We start from the raw sequence: 24,793 nt of genomic DNA, 5'->3' as shown, positions 1-24,793 counted from the left end.
GGGACACAGGTTGGTGGGTTCACCCACACCTACACCTTTGTCACCCCTTTTCATCTCTATGATCCAACCTCCTTCTTCTATTCAAATATAAACTGGTTCGCTCAAATTCATTAGTACTTGGCTCCAAGCCTATAAAATCCAGTCAGTATTCAGTCCATCAGATTTGTAAGTGAAGAACACGGTTCAATATAGTGATTCACTGAGCTCTTTCAAGTGTAGCTTATTTATATTTTGTCCTTTTCCACTCCCCCCAAATGTCAATATTTCCACTCAAAGAGAGAAAATTTAAAAGGATACATTTCTGTAGTTCACTACTTGGCATATATCACACCCTGGTGTCATTTTCTATTACTTCTAAACATGAAATGTTGATTGGGGACTTCAGCGAATTCTAGATATAGGAGTGGCACTCTAACTCTTCTACTTTACAGAAGAAGTTGTGATAGAGCTAAGATTTGAAGCCAGAGCCTCTGAATGCAAATTCATTACTCTTCACTGTACTATGTTGCTACTTCCATATATTTGGCAGCTAGATCACATAATGGATGGAATGCTGGACCTGGAATCATAAAGATCTGTGTATAAACCCAACTTCAAACACTTATTAGCCTTAAAACCCTGGAGAAATCACTTAATCTCTATCATTTCAGTTCCCCCATCTCTAAATTGGGGGTAAATTATAGCCCCTCTTTGACAGTTGTGGGGATAAAATGTGATAATATTTGTAAAATGCTTTGTAAACCTTAAAGCTCAATATAAATGCTAGCTAATGTTGTAATCCATTACTATGTTAGAAATTGAAAGTATTTCTCTTCCTGTAGTATATTCAAAAAATTTCCTGTATGGGTTTTTTTAAATGAAGAAAACAAATTTTAAATTATCTTTAATACTGTTGTTTAGAACCACTGAGTTAATAGGTGAAACACAATATTTTACCGGACTTTATTTTGTCAAAAAATAATCTCAATTGCTAAGCAGTGTTAAATTAAATACTAATGTTTGATGTAAATATTGTCACTTAAAATCAAAGCAATTATAGTAATACAATTTAGATTTTGTAATAATGCATCCAGACCCCAAAACAAATGATATAATTGCTTTTGTGTGTGACAGACTGGTCATTTATGACTTGGGACCAGAATTTCGGCCAAAACTAAACCTTTATCTTAATTTTGGTCATACTGGTAGTTGCAGAATTCTTAAGTCTTTATATCTGGTCCTTCTGGTAGGTTGTAAAACCTTCATTTCCTATTACAAGCAAGTCTTTGTGGTGTTGGAAGTAATCTCAAACAGAAGGCTCAGAAATATAGCATTCTCAGAGTCTGAGACATAAAATCATTAGAGACTTATTACTTGATGTTTGAAGTACCCAGATTTCAGCTATAGATAGGCAAGATTCTATAAGAGAAAAATGTGTGGGATAGCCTCTCTTAATAGTTTTTCTACCTAGAATAGGAAATATTCCAGTTGAGCCCATTGAAAGAAAAACCTTTATAACCAAGACTACTATAGTAGCACTTCTCTCTCTTCCCATGTGAGTAGCACTCAGTTACTCCCTATTCACAAAATTATCAGGGCTTGTTTAAGGAACACCTACAATCATTATGTTGCTGTTGTCTATTTAAATATGTGACATATTGCTTAAATGTCAGCTCAGAGTCTCTGAGTCATTCAAGAGTCACATCTCCATAGCATGCAAAGGTAGAGGAACACTAACCCAAGCTTGTGTAGAAGTGGTTAAGGTAGATCAGTTATAATCCTAGCCTGGAAAGAATAATGGTGTATTATCCTACAACAGCATCTGTATCAGTTTACTTCCCACTCACTATAGTTCAGCTGCACTGCCTTCCCTGCTGAGCTAACAGCAGGGATGACCAGAATACAATAAATTATAGTTTTGGCTTTGTCAAACGACTGCCCATAAGAAAATTATGGGGTTTTGTTCATTGTACTACTTTTACTATAGAACAACTGTTTAATTACTCAGAATGGAAAGATACTAATTTGGCTGACTTGCTCCTTTCCACAGGAAACAGTAAAGGACAATTCGCTTCTTTTCATGCCAAATGTTTTAAAGGTCTACTTGGAAAATGGGCAAACCAAGTCATTCCGTTTTGACTGCAGTACTTCAATAAAGGTAAGCCCACACTGCCACAATGTCCTGAGGCACACTATATAACTTCAACAATAACTCCTTCGAGGCACCTCACCTTTGTCTGTTCTTAATTGATTGCCTTCATGTAAAATGTAAGTGCTTAAAAATTGATGAGGTTCTGCTCTATTTTTAGGCCTTAAGAAATGCTTTGGTGAAGCAAAAACAGCGGCAGTAATCTTCATATGATTTGAGATTAATTAAAATTGCCTATATGTCACTAAGATGACTTGGTCTACTGCCAAACAACAGCATGATTTGTCAGCAAAATCAGAAGCCAAAAAGATTAAGATGTTGCCAACTAATTGAATATCAATTACTTTATCAGCCAGCAAAATAGAACTGTAGGATGATCTGATGATCGATTTCTTCTTCTGTCCACATGGTTCAGTTTCCATTTCTCAAAACTTATTTCATGGAAATGATAGATAAGTCCAAAATGAGGTGTATCTTGTGGTAAGGAATAAATGTAAATTTAAATAACATGTTTGTAAGAGTCAGTGTGGAAGGGCAGCTAAGTGGTAGATGGAGCACCAGCCCTAGAATCAGATAAACTGCAGATACTTAACACTTCCTAGCTGTATGACCCTGAGCAAGTCACTTAACCCCAATTTCCTTGCAAAAAAAAGGATCAGTTGTAGTAGTAGAGACAGGACTGACTTTGAATCAGGAAGACCTGGGTTCAAGATATTCCTCTTTCACATTAACTTTGAAATCATGAGTAAGTCACTCTTGGAGCTACAGACAACTCTGTAGAGCTGAAAATAAGTTAATAATAGTAATCATTGATATCTATAAAGCACTTTAATGATTACAAAGGAAAAACTAGTTCATATAGTGGAGAAAGCATCAAGCCTGGAATCAACACTGAGCAAGTCACTTTTTGTCTCAGTTTCCTCATTTGTAAAATGAGCTGGAGAAAGAAATGGCAAAACATTCTATTATCTTTACCAAGAAAATCCCAAATGGAGCCATGAGGAGTCTGAACAATGACAACAAAAGGATTACATAGTTTTATCTTCACAAGAACCTTCTGAGGTAGAGGCTCCTACTGTCTCATTTGAAGAGTTGAAGAAACTGAGGCTGAAAGAATGACAAGTATTACAGTCCAGTTTATATAGCCAGTATCTCAGGCAGGATTCGTACTCAGGTGAGCACAATTCCTTGTCCAACACTTTCTCCACTGTATTACCTAGTTGCCTCACAACTATAGTTACTAACAGCTGCATCAGTGCAGGCTATTTCTACTCCAGGAGTTCTCCATACCAATGAATTCACATTTGTATATACACTTGTATAACATTTTACAGAAAACTTTCATATATATTATTTTATAGAATCATAAAGCATAGATCATAACTCTAGATTTGAAAGAGACTTCATGTAGTCCAACCCCCACATTTTACAGATAAGAAAACTGAGGTCAATGGAGATTGAGTAATTTGTCCAATATCACACAATAAGTATCAGAAGTGAGATTGTAATCCTATACACACTTTTCAATTTCCATTTAACAGCCAAGAGAACTGAAGTTGAAAGAGCTCCAAATTCAAAGGGGTCATAGGTAGCAGTACTGGAACTAGCTCTTGGATCTACTGACATCTGGTCCCTGCTCTCTACCACCCCTCAATAAAGCTTTAAAAATAATATATTTATGCCAAAATCACTGATAACTTTCAGACTATTCATAGTGTGGCTAAGGAAATGATGCTTTCTATTTGGATTCAGAAGAAATACATATGACTTCATGGTTTTTTTTTTTATTGAACAAAAATGTTTTTGGATTTTGATTACTCCCTAATGCTCCATCAGCTAAGAACAAGTCTTCTTCATCAGGAACCGTAAAAAGGATTTCAGGATAATAAAAAGTACCTGATGATAACTGAAAGCATAAGGATGAAAGGAATCTGCATTTAATTTTTTTAATTCTATAAAGGGTCAGGCTGCCCACACAACACACACACTTCTATTTATGTTTTGTGCAAATAACTTACTTGAAATACAACATAAATTGTTGAGTTAATATTTGTGGATGTGGCATAAGGAAACATTTTATAAACACCACTATCTGCATTTGCATTGTCTATTATCTCTCTGTTTGCAAATGGCTTACTTTAAATTGCTGTTAAGCATCTGGTAATTTAGCAGGTATTAGAGCTGACAGGGAGAAGATTGATGTCAATAGTTTTTACTTCTTCTTGAATCATTTCAAAAGAAACATTTACATCCTTTATGGAAGGTTATTAATTTGTAACAGGTTCCAAATGAAGAGTCCATTATTCTTCTTGCCCACCTCCTACCACAGGATGGGGAGGGGGGATTAAAAGTTAAATCTTGAGAAATGCTTTGAGAATGATGAATTTGTCTTTCACCAGGCTATAACTGCTTTTAAACACATTTGCTATTGTTCTGTACATCAAACCTAACCAGTTAATTCACTTTTTTCAGGTACTTCAATAGACTAAGCAGTAACCTCCATTATAATATCAGAGAAACTGAGGCAAGATAGAGATTGGTTTTTAATATTTTAACATGGAGAGTTTAGGCTAGCTGATCTGATGAGACTCAGGTCCAAATCATTCCAACCCCGAGGAACTGAGGCAGGGAACTTATATAGAATTTTAGCTAATTAGAGTTTACAAAACCTGAGTATACAATCTTATAGGGGAAACAAAGACAGATTAAGGGAGGCAAGGACACTGGGTGGGCAGACAAGCCATAATTCCAGGAAAGGATCATAACTTAATCCTGACAAGAGAGAGGTTAAAATAAGAAGGTCAAGGGCAGGAGACAGTGAGGTGAAGGGCATTACTCAAATGGAGGGGAATTATCCTAGCAAGAATGGAGAAAATGCACCTGGATTTTATGACACAATGATGGGTAAAGATGATTGGAGCTCCAAGGTTTTTCGTAACTCACTTTTCATAGTCTATTGGCAAGGAAGGATAGTGGCTATAATAATTTTTTTTTTTTATTCAGGGCATAACACCATGAGAAAAGAAAATATGTCTTTAGCTAAAATTTGCATCTTGTTCCTTGCCCCATGCCCGGTATCCCAACACAGTGGTCTTCCCATAGTAAATTCTTAATAAATGTTTGCTGAAATGAATTTAGTTGAATTAATCAAGATGGAGAGGAAGGCTTCGATGATTTCCTAATATAAATAAATATAAACTTAAAAGATGCTTTCAATGTGAATTCTTATATCTTATCTATTAGAAATCCAAATGATTTCAAATTATAAATAATTCAGGCAATGTTGATTTCCTTGAATGTTGCTGATAGTTGTGAGAAGGCTGGGCACATGGCAAATACTCTAAGAAAAAAAAATAAACAGGGGGGATGAATTGTTTTTTTTTTTTTCTAAAATAAGTTATAGTATTTATTTTTAAATTTCAATTTAACAGTATCCTGGCACACAGTAGGATAGGTGTAAATAGAAATAGTGTAGCTTTATCATTTCTCTTACACTTTATAATGAAACTTTTCCAAGATTCTTTACTCCAGACTCACAATAGGGAATAAGCTATTGCTGCTAATTTGCTATTATCATCCTTGGTGAAACAGAATGATACCCTATAATGTGTACTTTGACACACACAACAACTAGAAAAACCCAATTTAATTTTTCCCACTGTGAGCTTTGATTTCACTTTAGGAATAGAGCACAGTCAGGAAGGATAGCACATACCTGTAATCCTTGCTCCTGGGGAAGGCAAAGGCTGTTGAATGACTTGAACCAAAGAGTTCTGAGCTAGAGTTGGCTTAATCAATCAGTTCTCCAAATTAAGTTTGACACCAATATGATCATCCCTCTGAGGAGACAAGGTGGTGAATCTGCCCAAGTTAAAAAATGGAACAAGTCAAAGCCATTTATACCTTTAAAGAGAACTGTTTTGTGAATGACCTTTATACACCTAGCCCAAGCAAGATAGGTATACTCATTAGAAGAAAAAAAAAAAAAAAGAATTGGGCACATATATCTTGAACACAGGAAATAATAACTGTTGAATTAAACTGAAATCTTCTTATTAGACGCATTCTAAGCAAATGAATTAATAAGAGTTATTTGGGGCTCCATATTTTAAAGGGGTATGAAGAAACTGGAGAGTAACCAAAAAAAAGCAAGGACTAGACAGTGAAACCTCTGATGAAGAATTAAGAGGAGGATTTATTTTGGAGAAGAGAAGATTAAGAGGGTAACACAATAGTTTTCAAGTACATGAAAAAGTAAAGAAGGGAGACTTGTCATAAATTGCTATAATGAAAGAATATGAAAAAAAGTACTCCCTAACAGGAAGTATTGTTAGACCCTAGAATCCATGTGTGTTTATCAAATACCTTTCATAGGAGATTTTTAAGAATAGCAAAGCCTGTTTCAAGGCTGGTTTAAGTGTATTCCTCCCTGGGCTGGACTAGAAAATGTTATAATCCTTTCTAGCAATGTGATTCATGTCAGTAATCCAACAGTTCCACATTTATACAGATATGTCTAGTAACCTCACTAATCCTCAGTAATGGGGGAAAAAAAAAACTTGTGGGATATGGGGGGCAAGGAGGGAGAAGGGAATGTGTCTCTTGTTTCTATCACTCTGTCTCTTAAGACTCAGAAATATCTATTAGGTCTTTATCCCAAAGAGATCATTTTTTAAAGGGAAAAGGACTTGACTCTTTTTAATAGCAAAGTGATTCAAGCTAATTCGAATAGACTTGTCATGGAAAGAGCCATCTGCATCCCAGAGAGAAGACTATGGGGACTGAGTGTAGCTACAACATAGTATTTTCATTTCTGTTGTTGTGGTTTGCTTGTTTTTGTTGTTGTTGTTGTTGTTGTTGTTGTTGTTTTGTTTTGTTTTTCATTTTTTCTTTTTTGTTCTGATTTTTCTTGTGCAGCAAGATAAATGTAGAATTATGTATAGAATAATTGCACTTAGTTAACAGATATTGTATTACTTTCTGTCTAAAGGAAGAAAGTGAGAGGAAGGAAGAAAAAAATTTTAAAACAGAAGGTTTTTCAAGAGTGAATGTTGAAAACTATCTGTGCATATATTTTGAAAATAAAAAACTTTTTTTTTAAAGGTGGGGACCCACCTTTGGACCCACAGGTACAAAAATATTTATAGCAGCTTCATGTGGTGGCAAAGAATTGAAAATTGAGGGAATGCCCATCAATTGGGGAATGACTAAACAAGTACATGAATGTAATGGAATACTGTTGTGCTTTAAAAAATGAAGAGCAGGCCAATTTCAGGGAAAAAAAACTGGAAAGACTAGTACAAACTGTTGCAAAGTGAAATGAGCAGAACCAAGAAAACATTGTACACAGGATTATTGTGGATTAACTCTGAATGACTCAGCTCTTCTCAGAGGCAACATAATGATCCAAGACAATTCCAAAAGACTCATGATGGAAAATACTATCCACATCCAGAGAAAAAACTGATGGAGTTTGAATGCAAATTGAAGCATATTATTAACTTTTAAAATTTTTTCATAGTTTTCTCCTTTTGTTCTGTTTTTTTTTTCCCCCACAAAGCTTATATTAAGTTGCTTGCTATCTTGGAAAGTAGGAAAGGATGGGAAGGAGGGAGATAAGTTTGGAACTCAAATTCTTATAAAGAAATGAATGTTAGAAATTGAATTTACATGTTAATTGGAAAAAGTAAAATTACCATTTAAATTTTTTAAATTCTAAAATTTAAAAAAAGACTCAGAAATATTTCCAGCATCAAGTCTCAGATTCCTCTAAATAGAACTTAAAAATCTATAGCCTAAATTAGAACAGATTTTAGGTCACACTAGACTCATTAAAAGTGTTGCAGCGATTCTGATCACCTTTTATAATTGTTTCCTTAATAAGGATGTCATCTTAACTCTTCAAGAAAAACTTTCTATCAAGTGTATTGAACACTTTTCCCTGATGCTGGAGCAGAGGACGGAAGGAGCTGCAACCAGACTTCTCTTGCTACACGAACAGGAGACTCTTACTCAGGTCTGTGAAATAATACACTCAAGTAGTCATTAGTCATTAGTGATGTATAAAGGGATTGGCCAGTTTCTCTATTATCCAACTCTTGGATGATTTAAATTAATTAACTATTCTACACACCGAAAGAAACACCAATTATAATGGTCCCCAAAAGTGATTATCCACTTCAGGATATTTCCTTTTTAGTCAATTTTTCATAGGCTGTCCATTTGTCTAATACACAACTGTTTTTGAAGACTTCTGTGACTACTTATTGGCAATGTATCTCTCAAAAAGTTCTATTTATTCTGCTGTGTTTACCTTGCTTGGGAAAATTGTTCTTTTGAAGTGTTTAAAAAAAGAGAAAAAAAGAGGTTTCTGATATTTTTTAAATGAGGCTGTGATTGTGTCAAATGGTGTTCTATTCTATGAAGCAACCTAAGAATATTTTTGAAAACCTGAAATCCCTGCCTCAATTCTGCCCACTCTGCATATGTGAGGCTGCCATGAGCCCCAGCTTGCTTATTGCCAACATGTCATCACCATCTGTTTGCTGATAAGACAAATAGTCCTGTTACCTGCTCCATTCGACCAGAAACTCTATATCCACAATTATTTTAGTAAGGACAACTGTGATGACTCCAATGATGATTTTGACTCAGGATGGAAGGTGAAAGGTTGAAGGAGATATTGTCTACTTTTGGACATTAGATCAAGTTGGGCAGCCCAGAGTTGGAAGAATAACCAGATAGAAATGACAAAAAAAAGAGGCCTCTCTCCATATTGCATAGGCATTTTGGATATCAAATAACTAAAATCTGGCATTTATCTAGCTCCCCCATATCAGTCCCCCTACAGATCTCTGCTTCATTAGAATAGGCCAAACATATTGTGATGGACTTTATGCATTACTATTTAGATTGATCTGTATGCTCATAGATTTTCCACATTTATATGCTATTTTTGATGCCTGCATGTAGACATAGATATACCCCCAAATACATTCAATTCCTCTCACAATTCTTTTATCCTTGGAAACAAATGCATCTCTTTATGCTTCAGCAGTAGTGAATAACCAATGATTTACTAAATCCCCCATGTGAAATGTCAGCTGCTATAATATGAGGCTAATAAAACCAACACTGTGTTTAATATAAACCTGTCTCTCAATCACTTGATGTCTCTAGTTGATACCTTCAGAACAAGTTAGCCTATAACTTATAAAGGAAATCTTTATGCTCATTTGGATAAGCAAAGGAGTTTGTAGAATCATTTCTAAAACTGGATGATGTTTTTTATTGCAGCAGCTTGTGTATCTGAAATGATGGAATGAAAAAAAAATCACTAATCTTTTCCTGCCTAAGAAACACCTTGGGGATCCAAAGCCATGAAAGAATTCCTATTTCAAAGCATATTTCCTCTGATAGTATTTTTGTAACATAATGATCACAAATAAAATACTTATATGCTTTGAAATGAATGCATATGAAAAATCATATTCAAAATATTTTGCAGCATGACAATATGGGGAGAAATATATTTAAGAAACTATAGACCTTGAATTGTAGCATAGAAAGAAACTTAGAGATCATTAAGCTTAACTCCCTCATTCTACAGATAAGAAAACTCAACAGGGTGAAATGATTTGTCTACATAACAAGGGAGATGGCCAGGATTTGAACTTAGATGTTGATTTAAAATCTAGGCCCCTTTCCACTGAGCCACATGTAACATCAAGTAACACAAAATTCCAAACATTTGAGTTTGAAAAGCATCCAATGGGATTCCTAAGCAAATGTGTTTAATACCCATCTGATTTAATATCAATCTGATATTTAGACAATGTAATATTTGTGACATGAACTGTGTTGTGTGGTAAACAAAGTATTTACTGAGATTTTCGGTTCAAAAGTGCTTTTAGGCAGACACTAGTCTTGCTATTACTTTCTTCTAGTGAATTCAAAGCAATGGTCAAATCATAATAAGTTTTAAAAAAAAATCTAACCCTTATCACTTCTGCAAAGTGAAGTGGGGAAGCAGGTAGAGAAAGGAGCCATTGTTATAACTATGATTTCTCTTTTCAACAGTTTATTCTGTGGCAGTGATTTGAATGATGCCTTAAGGAGATTTTCATTGGTCAGTTCTTTTTCATCTGCCACTCTTAAAAAAAAAACAAACAAGAAGGGTCACTATGAGACTAGTAGCAATTTCAAAAAAATATCTTAGTTACAAAAATGACTGGCCATGGGGTGTACAAGTTAGTGACGGAATTGGCTTATTCTTGGCAAGACAAAAGCATATGATTTATGATTTTACCCTCACAAAAAGTTCAGAACTGAATATTGATTTTTATCAGCTCAAGAAGTGATAGAAAATGAAAAGCAAAAAAAGGGGGGGAGAGTCAAGATTTCAGATCATTTCAGACCATTTTAACTGGTAATAGGGAGAATCTAGGGATACTATGGATATATCCCTGACCTTTTTAGGTCAGTGTTCTGAAACCTTTTAGGTCAGAACTTCTGAAAAAAATAATACTATGGTCAAAAATGGAATAAAGGATGGATGTATCATTGTTTTGACCCAGCACTAAATTCCTTATTATGTCTTATGATGCCCCTGCCTCCAGTGTACTGTTCTACTTAAGATAAGTGTTTCCCAATACAATTTATAATGTGGCTTTGAAAAATATATAAATACTCTATGGTGGACTACTTAGAGACTTTACCATCTCAGCTAAGTGGATGTCAGAGTATCAAGTAAAAGAAACAAAGAATTGAGAAGAATGGATTTAAAGGTGGAAAAAAGCAAGATAAAGGAGATAGTTATGAGTTTTTTAAGTTCACAAACTTTAAGAAATAAAAAATTCATTATAAAAATTTTGCAGAGTTAGAAATATTTGTCAATAACTAGGAATTGGGAAAAATGAACCAGATCATTCTGTAATTTGTTTTTAATTTAAATTTTGTTTTGTCTTTTTTCATTAGGGTCTTAGGTTTGTTGTTCACTAAGAATGAGCTGGTTAGAAAAATGCTTTTCTTTTAATTGACTTTCAATATCTTTTAAACAATTTGGAAAGTTAAACTTGTCACTCAGATGGCCTCAAGTCATAGAACTTGTAACTAATTGAAAATATGAATCTTCAGTTTTGATCTAGGTACCAAATCCTTCAGCAAGCCTAGTTTCCTTTGAGATATCTATCCATAGCCTTAGATTGGATTCCAATAGCTAGTGAATGTGGAGGAATACACTAGAATCCCTGTTTATACTAGAGGTACATAGCTCAGAAAGAAAGCTCAATTGTAATGTGAATACTTAAGGGAAAAAAGAGAATGAGTTTCAAGTTGTGAGTAACTAGAATAAATTTTGTATATAATAAATAAATTTAAAATATTTACTGCTTTATTAAAAGGGAAAGCATTATTTTAGAGCATTGAAAGATTTTTGTTATTGATTCAATTTCTTAGGTGACACAGAGACCCAGCTCCCATAAGATGAGATGTCTTTTCCGAATTAGCTTTGTCCCAAAAGATCCCATTGACCTTTTGAGAAGAGATCCAGTTGCTTTCGAGTATCTATATGTACAGGTATGTAAAAAAAAAAATTACCAGTTTGTTATACTAATGTTATGCATATATCTCTTTTATGTTCTTACTTGAAGAACTCTCTCCTCTTCTTAATACATGCAATCCCAAATATGCTATTTGATAAATTCAGTAAATATTTACTAAACTCCCAATTTAGGTCAGTAATTAGTGCTAAGCTAGGGATAAAATTAAGAAAATGAAGACATTTCCTGAATTCAAAGAGCTTACAATCAAATGGGAGAAAAGAATGCATAAAAGAAAGCTGGGAAGGGGAGTTGACTCATCAATGAAAAGATCAGGCTCTGCTCTTTATAAATAAAAGTTTTGAATGCTCTGCTCTTTTAACCCTTCAATCAGAGAAGAGAAGAGGCTGAAGGAGGTAGAAAGATATTGAGATTTTTAGTGATCAACTAATCCTGGGAGAAGAAATCTTGTTTCTTGAAAATTCCAGATGGTAAATGGAAAGTGTTTTGATAATTTCCTACAATAATAGTGTTATCTAATTCAAATACAGAGGCCACTAAATCATACATAAGGATCCTTATAATTTGAAAACCACATATTAACATTATCTGTATTTTATTATATTTAAAACATATTTTATTAAATATTTCCCAATTTCATTTTAATCTGGTTTGGGCATACTTGGGATGTTGTAGCCCAGCCTATGGAACATGTGTTTGTCACTTTCAGAGTATAGTATTCATTCAGGAATAATTATAAGTTCATAAAATTGAAATCTAGAAAGAAATGTAAAATTTATCTATTCCTTTGCAGATCAAGAAATTGATGTCCAGGGAACTTTAATGACTTGTCCAGAGTGACAGAGCTAGGATGTAAATCCAGGTTCTCTGACTCCCAAATGCAACATTCTTTTCCCTCTACTATGGAATGCCAGTTATTGAAAGCAACAGCTTTCCTGTAGCTAGAATATCTCTAGGCTGCAATATGTCTAAAGAAACAATATCCAGAAAACATTCTGGATCATAATATTTCAACTTGAAGAAAAAATAACTTCAAGAAAGTCATGCTGAGAGATATATTGTTCACTGAGAGAAGTATTATGTTGCAGAAAAACAATAGCAGCAGCAACCACACACACACACACACACACAATTAATTAATGCAGTTTCTGTCCTTGTTTCTTCAGCTGATGCTTAAACATTCTCATTAACAATTTCACAAGAATACCTCTAGAATTTCTGGATCTAGAAAAGTGGTTTTCTTCTAGAAACTATATATTGATTCTTCAACCTCGAGCTCTTGAATCAGGATTCTGCTAGAGCCAAGTTTATTCACGACCTGTGTATTGTAGACAAACCACTGCCATCTATGGGCCTCAGTTCCTTTTCTGTAAATGAGGGGGCTACTTTAGTTGTTATAAAATGCTATGATCTATGATAAAGGGCAGCTAGATTTTGCAGTCAGTTTTCTCATCTGTAAAATGAGCTGGAAAAGGAAATGTCAAACCATTCCAGTCTCTTTGCCAAGAAACCCCCAAATAGGGGTCACAGAGTCAGACATGACTGAACAACAGCATGATCCATGATATAATAATAAAGCTACTTTGTGATGTTCTTTTTCTTTAAAATATAATGGTTCTCTCTGGGAGAAGGTTTCTCGGGGAGGTTTTCTGGAGGCAGCCTTAGTTTCAGTTACAAGTAAATAATCACCCAAATGCAGCCAGCTGATAAAAGTTCAGATCTTTTATTGTCTCCAAAATAGCCTGGTTAGTTTTCTTAGAGGCCTCTCTCTCTCCTTGGTTCTAAGAGTTCTTGCAGCTTTGTCCCTTGCTTCTGCCTCTGCTTTCTTCAGCCTCCAGCCACACCTCCTTGCCTGGGGCTGGGCAGCTTTCTGGAGAGCCTTTCAGACCAGCGTTGGTCTCAGTGGGGGAAGTGCAGGAGCCCAGCCACCACAGCTGTGTGAGATGAAGTGAATCTGGTTGAGCCTCTGAGAGAGGACTTCTCCTCAACTGACCAACGCTCCCTTCTTCAATCTAATTCAGCTGAACTCCCCGAGAGAGCCTCTGTCTATTTCTTATATATATGATCTCTTCTGAGAGAGAGGGATTATGGGTTTCTCCCAGAGTGCTCTCTGGCCCTGAGAGCTTCAAGGGAGGTGTGAATTTGGATTTCTCATACTAAACCCAGAAATCTCCCAAATGTGTGAACTCCAATGAGTACTTAAATACTTCTTGCTTCTATGAGCTCCTTAAAGGTATGAACACAAGCATTGCTTCTGTTGCACTTAGCACCTTGTTTCAAGTTCTGGCCCATACTATCTCATAGGATCAGATCAATCATACTGAACCATGCTAAATTAGATAATTATTGTCTCTATCAACTCTAATGACTTAACACTTTATAAAGATTTCAACACTACTTAGTGAAAGTCTTATACCTGTTGAAAAAAGAAAGCAGTGGCTTTAGGAATAAAGAGATTTTTTGTTTGTTTGTTTGTGAGGGATTAATCACTTCACTTGATGCAGCTAGCTGGCTCTTGAATAGAACAAGAAAACCTGAGGTCAAATTTAGTCTCAGACTAGTTTTGTGACCCTAAGCAGTCATTTAATTTCTATTATCTACAAGAAAAAGAAATAGCAAACAACTTCATGATCTTTTCCAAGAAAACCCCAAATAGAGTCACAGAGTCTGACACAACTAAATGGATTGTACAATACTAAATGACCTCATCTAAGAGAAGATATATATATATATACACACCATTCATAAAGTTTCTTTTTTCAGAAAAGAATTTACATTCTTCTACACTAACTGCATATAATGATATATCCTTTGTAAAGTTTTATCCAGTCATACATTAGCATTAGCAGTTATATATTAGTATGACAGCCATATCTCCTATGATTAGAACATTTTCCTTTCTGTTCCCAGTTAAAATCCCATTCTCTACAAGTCTTTCCCAATCCCACTTAATTAAAGTGCTTTCCTTCTGAAACTATCTCATTTTATCCCATATCTCAGGACTTCTTAAACTTTTTCTATTTGTGAGGCCTTTTTACTTGAGAAATTTTTACTCAACCCCAGGTATATAGGTATATTAAATAGGTATACAAATCAAACATTTACTAATAATAAATCATAATTTCATGATTTCCACATTCAGTTACATGACTCCATATGGGGTTGCAAACCACAGTTTAAGATACTTTGCCTTATATATCTTGTTTGTGCATTTATATGTTTTCTCCCACACCCCCACACCTACAGTTGGACTGCCTTGAAAGCCGTATTTCTTATTTTTGATTATGTGTAAGATAATTTTCAACATTTATTTTTGTAAAAGTTTGAGTTCCAAATTTTTTTTCTCCTTCTTTCCTTTATCTTCTCCATTCCCAAGACAGAAAACAATCTAATATAGTACAATCATTTTAAACATATTTCCATATTAGTCATTTTGTGGAAAAAAAATCAGAACAAAGAAGAAAAACCACAAGAAACAAAAAGCAAGTGAAACACCCTCCCCAAAAAAGGTGAAAAAAAATCTGCTTCATTCTCCATAGTTATCTCTTGGATATAGATGGCATTTTGGAGGTTTTAATATCTCCAGTGCTTAGCATAATGCTTGGCACATAGTAGGTGCTTAATAAATGCTAACCAATTGATCAAGGAGCACCCTAGCTCTCTGGTAATTTCATCTTTGAGGTCTTCAAATATTCATTATAACTGCCAACCTGAGAGTAACCAGAAAAACCTATGGGTGAAAACTAGTGTTGGAAATAGCAAAAGTTGAGGACTATAGAAGCAATAAAGTCATCTGCCTAAAGAAAGGAAGTCCGTCATTGGCTGCTGATGGTTTTAATCAACAATTCCTCACCTATCAAAAAAAGGAAGAAAAGACAGGAAAAAAAGGAGAGGAGAAAAAAGTGAAAGGAAAAACTTAAGTCTCCTTCCTTCAATAAACCATGCAAAGCAACACTTTATATATGATGCTGAAGGAGAAATTTATTTAATATTTCATATAATAAATTATAATTAAATAATGTAATAAATCATTTAATGTTCAATATTAAGGCTCCTGGGTCCTCAAGAAAAGGTATAGTCAGTATCTTCAATCTATTTATACAGGCAAGCCTTAATATTATAAGATTTCCATTTTTTTAAAAATCGAGTTCAAGCAAAGTTTTGGGCAAGTAAAAAGTCAAATTCTGAACTTTTTAGTATCCTCCCTTGTCCAGAATGGACAAGGATATGCCAGATAACTAGGAATTCTTCACTGGATATGCTAGATAACCAGGAATCACTTTATAAGAAATTCAAGCAGAATATTGTTCTCTGCTGAGAATGCTATTTTATTAGAATTTGCCCATACTAACACATAGACTAGTGTGGACATTGTCATGTTTCCATCTCTTAGTTATAATATTCTAGTTTAAGTCACCAACCATTACTTCAAGAACACAGAATTGAAGTGTAAGACAAGAAAAAAGGCTAATTTGACAGTAAAATGGCTATCAAGGCTGAAGGCAAGAAGACTTTGACAGTTTAAATCCAGTCTCAGACACTTACTAGTTGTGTAACCCTGAGAAAGTCATTTAACTCTTTGTTCCTCAGTTTCCTTATTTGTAAAATATTCTTGAGAAGGAAATGGCAAACAGTGCCAGTATCTTTGCAAAGAAAACCCCAACATTACAAAGAGTCAGACATGACTTAAATACTTGAAGAACGGTGTATGTGTCTGTGTGTATATGTGTGTGAGAGAGACAGACAGACAGACAGACAGACAGAATCATCAATAGCCAATGAATGACTTCATAGTTTCCTTAGTCCTGACTCCTCAGGTATTCTCTTTTATTTCCAACATTAGTTCTCACTCATAGACTTTTCTGGTTATTTTCAGCTTGAAAATAAGTTGCTATTGGTGTGCATTAGATAGATGTTGACCTTCTATCATCATATATGCTTGCCTATGTCTAATCTTATGAGCAGGGACAGCTATAGATGTAAAGACTCAGAGACAAGGAATTCTACTTCTTCATTTCTTGATATTGGTAAAAGGATGACCTTCAATATATGTATGTATGTGTATCTGTATATTTATATTTTTATAGTATATAATTTTTATTTATTTACATATTTAGAATTATGATGTATGTTTTAGGTTTATTATATATATTTGTTTTATGTATTTATTCTTATTGGATGTTATATAATGTATATGGCATCTATATATTACTATCAAGAAATGAAGAAGTAGTATTCCTTATCTACAGCTCTTCACACCCAAAGGCTGCCCTTGCTTTTATATGATTAGATATAAGTATGCATATATAATGACAGAATTCCATCATCTATCTAATGTGCAACAATGACAGCTAATTTTCAATCCAACAATTTATTAATTTAACTGATGGTTGGGGTTCTTCTCAGAAGCTCCAAATGCATTAGAAATTCATCCAGAAAACAGAGGTAAACACAAGAATAATGCATAATTTTGCCAGAAAAAGAAAGAGGTAGAAAGATTTAAAGTACCAGACGCCCTTAATGAGGACACTAGCCACCAGTTAAATAAACAAATTATTAGGTTAAAAGATAGAGGTGTCAGAATAAATATTGCCAGCTAATCGGTAGTTCACAGAATTTTACATAAATTTACAGTAAAAGCTAATTAATTCAGACTGCACTCATTCATAGGCATAGTAATATGGACATAAGCTGGACTGAAATTGACCCTTGTGCTCTCTATGAAGAAAGGGATTGATCACTAAGCAAATTAACAGGAATGTTCAAGAGAACAAAATGTTTTCAAGCATTTTAATTATGCTTATTTGCATATTAACAATTAACATGCTATTATAAATTACATTTATCTCTCCATTACAATCAGGGAAGTCCTCTAGTTGAAATGGTTTTGTTAGGCATTAGATTATTTTTTCTTTTAAATAAATGTTTAATTCCCCTCCCTCCTCTTTCAACTTCCTATCATAGAAGTCTTTGGGAAAAGACTATTCTCTTGCCCAACACTCTCCAGATGAAATCGTTTCCTATTAAAAAAAAAAAAAAAAGAAGAAAGAAAAGAAAGAAAGAAAGAAAAGAAAACCTGACACAAAGATATTTCCCAAAATGCATATCAAATTTTTCCACTTTGCCAATCAATTTTTGTTTTGGAGTATACCTAAAAATTATAAAAATTCTTTTCAAATACTCTATAATATAGACATTTTACTAGCTTAGACTATTTCCCCAGTGAATTAGTTATATAATATATGAGACTCATTGACAAATAATGTGAATGACTACCAGCTCCTCCAAAAAAAAAAATGGACCTTAAAGGGATAATAGAAAGGGATATAAATACACTCAGTTCCAACTCTGAAAGAGTGTTCAGTGTTACAGAAGCAGTTCTTGGGGTCAAGGGAAAGGGAAAAGCAAAAAGGTGAGGTGTTTTCTCTACTGTTCCTGAAATTTGAAGTGCTTCTACCTGGATTCCAAAAAATAATGGTCCCCAGCATGGCTACTCTGAGATGTTAAAAAAACAACTACAAATTTTGCAGTGATATCACTAGTAGGTCAAAGAAAGAGGACATATAACTGCTTTTTTCTGTAGGGACAAAGAATTGTCACTGATAGGGTACCCATCAATTGGCAAATGGATAAACAAATGACAATCTATGAATGAGATGAAATACCATTGCATAGTAAGAAATAATTGTTTCAGAGAAATCTGGGAAAATTTGTATGAACTGATACAGAGTGAAATGAATAGAACAAGAAAAACAATTTACACATCAACTACAAAATTATGAAAACATTCTTGAATGACTTAGTCACTCTGTTCAATACAATGACTAATCATAATTCCAAAAAGATTTGTGATGAAGTAGGCCACCCAGCTACCCACCTCCTGATGAGAAATGAGAAATGAGTTATTCAGGAAATAGACTTGGACTTTTGTGGAGAGAAGGGTGAGAGAGGGACATAGTGCCTCTATGTGGGAATTTGTTTTGCTTTACTATATTTGTAACAGGGCTTTGTTTTTCTTTCTCAGTGAAGAAAAGGGTAAGGGTAAAAAAGCAAATTGATTTTCATGAAAATAAATAAAACTTAATTTTAAAAAACTATTGGGGACAACTAAGTGGTGCAGTGGATAGAGCACCAGTCCTGAAATCAGGAGGACCTGAGTTCAAATGTGGCCTCAGACACTTAATACTTCCTAGCTGTGTGATTCTGAGCAAGTCACTTAACCCCAATTGCCTCAGGGAAAAAAAAAAAAAAACTACTGGTTATTCCAAAGGCCAGTAGAAAGTACAATTGCAGCATTAAAGTAGCTGAGGAAAATGCCCTTTCCTCTTCTTCCATGTCTCATTTGTGGTCCAAGAAATTGTATGAAATTGATATACTCATTCAAATGACCCAGGTGCAGGTCTTCTCACTCTCACAAGTCTAGTGACAACTTCAGCCTTTCCAATAAAGGGTCAGTGAGCAAAGTTAAGTATAGATAAAGACAATAAAAGTGGAAGGATATGGCTTTTGTATCAGTAAGCACTTATTAAGTTCCTACAGTGTGCAAGGACAAAAAACGAAACCATTGCTATTCAACAATGAGCTTGTGTTTTAATGAAGGAGACAAGTAAGTGCAAAAATGTGTATAGCATATATAAATGTGTAGATGAAAATGACCAAAGACTTCATCTAACAACTCCTTCCTCACTCCATATCTTCTACTCTGTTGTTACTGGCTTGTTCTGCATCTCCCAACTTGATAAGGGTACTTTTTGCTTTGATCCTGGAAATCCCAAAGGCTACAACTCCTTCTGCCCTCTGCTGCCTCCTGACACCTCTCTTATACACAAGCTTCCATGACTGTTTACTGCTTCATCTTCTTCAGAGATATGTTTTAGCTCTTGTAATGAGAAAACCAGGGCTAATGTGTCTCTAGACTTGGTAATGTATTTTCAGCTATTTTTAAAATGTGCCCATAATCAGTGTCCTAATGTGAAATCATAGTAAGATCTAATTTCAGCTCCAAGGATGACTTTAGCCTATGGAGACCAGTGTAGCAAAATAGAGAGTTGGATTTGAAGTCAAAGATCCAACACTCTCTCTGTTTTGCACTTGATTTTCTATTGCACCTGACTTTCTATTTACATCTGACTTAGACCAAAATCCTGCCTGTATGATCTGGGGTAAGTCACAACTTCTCTGGACCTCAACTTCCTCATCTGTAAAAGGAGGGGGGTTAGGCTAGATGAACTCTAAGGTCCTTTCCAGCTCTAAATCCATGACCTCATGACTCCTTCCTTACCTCAGGACTCAGGTAGTCCTAGTAGATGCCACGTTTTGAGGTAATATACCCATCACATATTGACTAATGACCAAATGGGGTTTTTTTTGGTAGGATAAAGAGAAATGTCCATATGCCATTGTAATTACCAATATCTATTTTGTGTCCTTGCCAGTCCTGCCAATATCTTCTAAAAAATCAAGCTACACATAGTCCCCTGAGCCTGAGAAAAGAATAAAAGATTTTTTTTTAAAGAAAACTGGAAGAAGACTGCAGCTTCTCTTGAATAAATGAAATACATGAAATGTTCGAACAGCACTTTATAAAGAGAGTGGAAGTAAAAGCAATTATTTTTTCAAATCCCTAGAGCAACATCTCTGACTATGTAAGCTGAGCTCCACACATGCATAGGCTATGCCTTAGAGGTCTCCTCCTAATAGAGTTTTGCATCTCTCAACAGCATATCTTAAAAGTGAATGCCCCTATTTTGTCTATGTATGGTTTGCACCTTCATTCAAGGCATCTGTGTTTTGAAATTTTACATCCAAATTCCTAATTCTTACTCTAAAGGGAAAACAAGTAAGTAAATAACAAGTCTTGGATCAGCTTTGTGTTTTTTGTTGTCCCTGAGCTCGGGAATGAAATTCAATTAAATCAACATTTGGTGCTTTGAAAACCAGAAAGTCTAAACTATTTCTGTGTCAAACCTCCTTTGTGAGGAGATGGGGGGGGGGGAGGGGGGACATGAAGTAAGAAGTGACTGAACACTGGAAAAATACATCACCTGTTCCTCAGATTACAAGATAAAGTCATGAATTCAAATTGCTTAACTTGATGCTCCCTCTGCTGGTTTGTTTGCAGAGCTGTAATGATGTGGTACAGGAGAGATTTGGGCCAGAGCTGAAATATGACATCGCCTTGCGTCTGGCAGCATTACAAATGTATATTGCCACTGTCACCACCAAGCAAACTCAAAAGATCTCCCTCAAATACATTGAGTAAGTATTCACTACCATGGGAGAGAAGCCAAAGCTTTTTGGGTATGGATTCATAATGTTTGAGACCATTTTAAATAAGTTTCTGTATAAGTTGTTTGCTCCTCTGCAAAATGAAAGGGCTGGGCTACATGATCTTTAAGATCTTTTCCAGTTCCAGATCCAGAGTTGCAATCTGCAGTGGTGGGAAAATATTCATACCAAGGAAATCAAAGCTCTTTGGATGAAGTTGCTTTCAAAAGCAGATATGCTCAAATATGGTCAGAAAGAAAGCTGTTTTTACCAATAACTTCCAAACCAGCTAAAGGGGGATTATGTGGGCCAGTTCCTAATTTAGTTGTAACAGTCCCTTTTGACCACCTTTTGACACAAGATTCATATTTCTGATGTTGTTTGTTTCTAATTGTCAGTGATATATTCAGTAGACTAATGTTCACTTAATTCTGACAGAATATAATACTGATGGCAAAGAAAAGTGGACTTTTTAAAGCATAGGACAAGGCTGGATGAAAATCTCTGAGCATTAGAGAAAGGGCAAAATTATCACACAGCCTATCCCCTACAGCCCCCGAAAGCCATTAGTAAATTAAATGAAGTCTGATTGCCTCAAATGTCATGGTTTCCCAGGTCCTTTTAATTACTAACAGTAGTTTTCCATTTATTGATTGAAAAGCTTATTTGGGGTCTTAAACACTACATGGGCCACAGGGGGTACAATGACCTTTTGCTGATGGAACACACACAGTGGAGATGAAGGAGGGGGACAGATTTGCACAAATAACACTAGAGCAAATGCACTTGAAATTTTATCTAAAGCTTTCTGAATTTACAAAGGACAATTAAGTAGTGCTCAAAAAATTCTAGGGCCAATTGCACCAAGATCCATTTAGGATCTGGAAGTTCACAGAATTAGCATTAGCAATAAGCATAGGCCAAAAGCCAGACAATGGTTTTCAGGCAATGAGAATTTCCATGTCAGTAGAGAGAATGTTGGATTTAGAACCAGTATCTGGATTCAAATCCCACCTTGGACACCTATAAGCAGTGTTACCATGGATAAGTCATTTAATTACTCTGAGTTTCCTTATCTGCAAAATGTAGATACAATTTTGTAAGGTCTTTTTTACAGGCACATTGAGAGGCACAAATGGAATAATATATGCAAAGTGCTTTGTAGACTTTAAAGTTCTATATAAATATAAATAAATAAATATAAATATTAGTTATTGCCTCTTTACATGATTATCTGAATCCAGAACTGACTAGAGTTTCAAAAACTCTAATTCTCTTATTGCCCTACAAACATTTCTAAAGGCCTTATCTGCATTTACTAGTTTTGTTCTACCCGCATTCTTTTTATTTGATTTCACTTATTAAGTCAAGGGAGAATTTAATTCACTTTACAAAGTAAATATAAATAGTAGCCATTATTGTTTTTCAAATGCCTTCAATTTGTCGAGATAAGGTTAGGTATCTCAGGTAGAAGAAAAGAACATTATATTAGAAAACAGCCATAGTAGTTTCAAGCCAAGAACCCATAAATTTCCTTGCAATCTTTACCTTCTCCCTTCATTCCTCATATTTCTAGGTTAAGAATCATAGGCTTTAGTGCCAGAAGGGACACTAACAGATCGTGTGATCCAGCATTGAGATTGCATGCTCTTAATTCTCACATTTCATACAGATAAAAAAGATCATTTCTATTTATATAATGTTCAAGGTTTAGTAAAGCATAACAGCCCTGTGAGGACAAATATAAATATTCTCCTCTAACAAATGATAAACTGAGGCCCAAAGATTTAAGTGACTTGACCATGATCACACTGTTCATTGGGGAAAGGGAACCCTGGAGTGCTCCTCCCCCAACACACCATACTATTTCAAGAGCACAGTTGGCTGCAGCTGAGGACTTGCAGAGATCTCACCCATAGATTCCCATGGCAACTGAATAAAAAAAGAAATAAGAGGAAAGAGGGAGAATACAGTTTAAATTTCCTTTCAGCCCAAGGTATGCCTTTGTTTATGCCACTTGTCAGGTTTCACTTCAGCCTGACCCATTTGCAATTATTCCTTGGACTTTGTGACTTGAGAAGTATTGGATAGAGAGCAGGGTTTAAAGCTCAGAAAGTGTGTTTCATTTCCAGGCTCTGCTGCCTTCCAGCTTTTTGACTTCAGGCAAGTCATTCCACCTGTGTTGTCTATTTCAATCTGTCTGTGTCTCTCTCTCACTCTCTGTCTCTCTGTCTCTGTCTCTGTTTCTCTCTCTCTCTCTCTCTCTCTCTCTCTCTCTCTCTCTGTCTCTCCTCTGTCTCTGTCTCTCTGCTCTCTATTTCTCTGTCTCTGCTCTCTGTCTTTCTCTGTCTCTCTGTCTCTGTCTGTCTCTCTTTCTCTCTCTGTCTCTGTCTCTTTCTTTCTCTGTCTCTCTCTTTCACCATTCATCTATCCATCAAATACCTATGTATTTGTCCTACATTTCTAGTTGTGTCTAACTCTCTTTTCTTGGTAAAGATACTGGAGTGGTTTGCCCTTTCCTTCTCTATTATGACCATGTTAGCACCCTGGATACCTTAGAATCAGCTGGAGTCAGGATAAGCAAAAGTCCTTAGTCTTTATTCTTGGTCTTTAGAGGTAGGAGTGAATTGGATGGATGCAGGATCTCCATGACCTCTCCTCTTAGTCTCCCACCCAGAAGTGACTGGCTAGTCTCACTCTACCCCATAGTCCCTCCTACAATTCTCTGTATACACCAATTATTGAGCCAGCACAGGATAGTGGGAAGGGCCATTTTCCAAGCATATGCTTATAAAGTATTGCCCAATTGGTGGTTAGCCTTAAGTGCTTGTGGGTCCGACCTCAGTGCATCCACTCAAGAGTTTCAGCCCTTTACACTTCTCTAGCTCATTTTACAGATGAGAAAACTGAGACAGGGTTAAGTGACTTGCATTTGATTATATGATTGGAAGCGTCTGAGACCAGGTATGACCTCAGGAAGCTTCCTCAGCACACTATCCACTGTGCAGCCTAGCAGCCCTCACAGAACTGATATTTACCTTCATATAGCACTTTTATCTTTTTAATTATTTTTATTTCCCCCGGTTACATGTAAAAACACTTTTGTTATACATGCATGTTTACATATTTTCATACAAATCATATTATGAGAGAAAAATCAGAACAAAAGAGAAAAATCTTGGCGGGGGGGGGGGGGGGGGGGGGGGGGGGGGGGGGGGGGGGGGGGGGGAGGGGAGGAAGGTGAAATAGTATGTGTTGATCTACATTCAGTCTCCATAGTTCTTTCTATGGCTGCAGATAGCATTTTCCAACCAAAGTTTATTGGGATTGCCTTTGATCACACTGAGAAGAACCAAATCTATCATAGTTGATCATTGCACAATTCTGCTGTTGCTGTGTACAATGTTTTGCCAGTTCTGCTTGCTTCACTTAGCATAGCACTTGGTTTTTAAAAGACATTTATACTTCCACTATCTTATGTATTACTCAAAAGAACCGGGAAATTGCGTACTTATCCTTATTTCATCTATATAAAATGATAGACCATTACAAATATATTTTATCCAACCTTATCTGTTTTATGAACAAATCCTATCCCACCCAGATAATCTCTATTTTCTCCAGCTAGTACATGTTTCTCTGAATCCTCTAACAACCACTCACTGAGATGCATTATAGGAAAAAACAGTGTGACTGGAGAGGAAAGGCAAAGTTGTTTAATTGAAAGGCCAAGATTTAAAACAAAAAGGGATCTCAGAGGCTCTAGGTCACTCATTTTACAAATGAAGAAGACTGAGACACAGAGAAGTTAAGGTACTTGATCAAGATTACACAAATA

General features: G+C 35.4%; 1 protein-coding gene across 4 annotated transcripts in view; it reads left to right on the top strand.

The window, feature by feature from the left end:
• The window catches only part of FRMPD4 (FERM and PDZ domain containing 4), a 723,029-nt gene that overhangs the window by 677,003 nt on the left and 21,233 nt on the right, over window positions 1-24,793 (top strand). For all 4 annotated transcript variants that reach the window (XM_012546092.3, XM_031958997.1, XM_031958998.1 and 1 more), the window contains 4 exons: window positions 2,030-2,137; window positions 8,013-8,144; window positions 11,585-11,704; window positions 20,810-20,946. In XM_012546092.3, coding sequence (XP_012401546.2) covers window positions 2,030-2,137; window positions 8,013-8,144; window positions 11,585-11,704; window positions 20,810-20,946 — 497 coding nt within the window. The remainder of the gene's footprint in view (window positions 1-2,029; window positions 2,138-8,012; window positions 8,145-11,584; window positions 11,705-20,809; window positions 20,947-24,793) is intronic.

This window comes from Sarcophilus harrisii, chromosome 3 (genome assembly GCF_902635505.1).
Source record: "Sarcophilus harrisii chromosome 3, mSarHar1.11, whole genome shotgun sequence".
NCBI classification, from domain to species: domain Eukaryota; kingdom Metazoa; phylum Chordata; class Mammalia; order Dasyuromorphia; family Dasyuridae; genus Sarcophilus; species Sarcophilus harrisii.
This window is presented reverse-complemented; position numbering and strand designations above follow the sequence as displayed.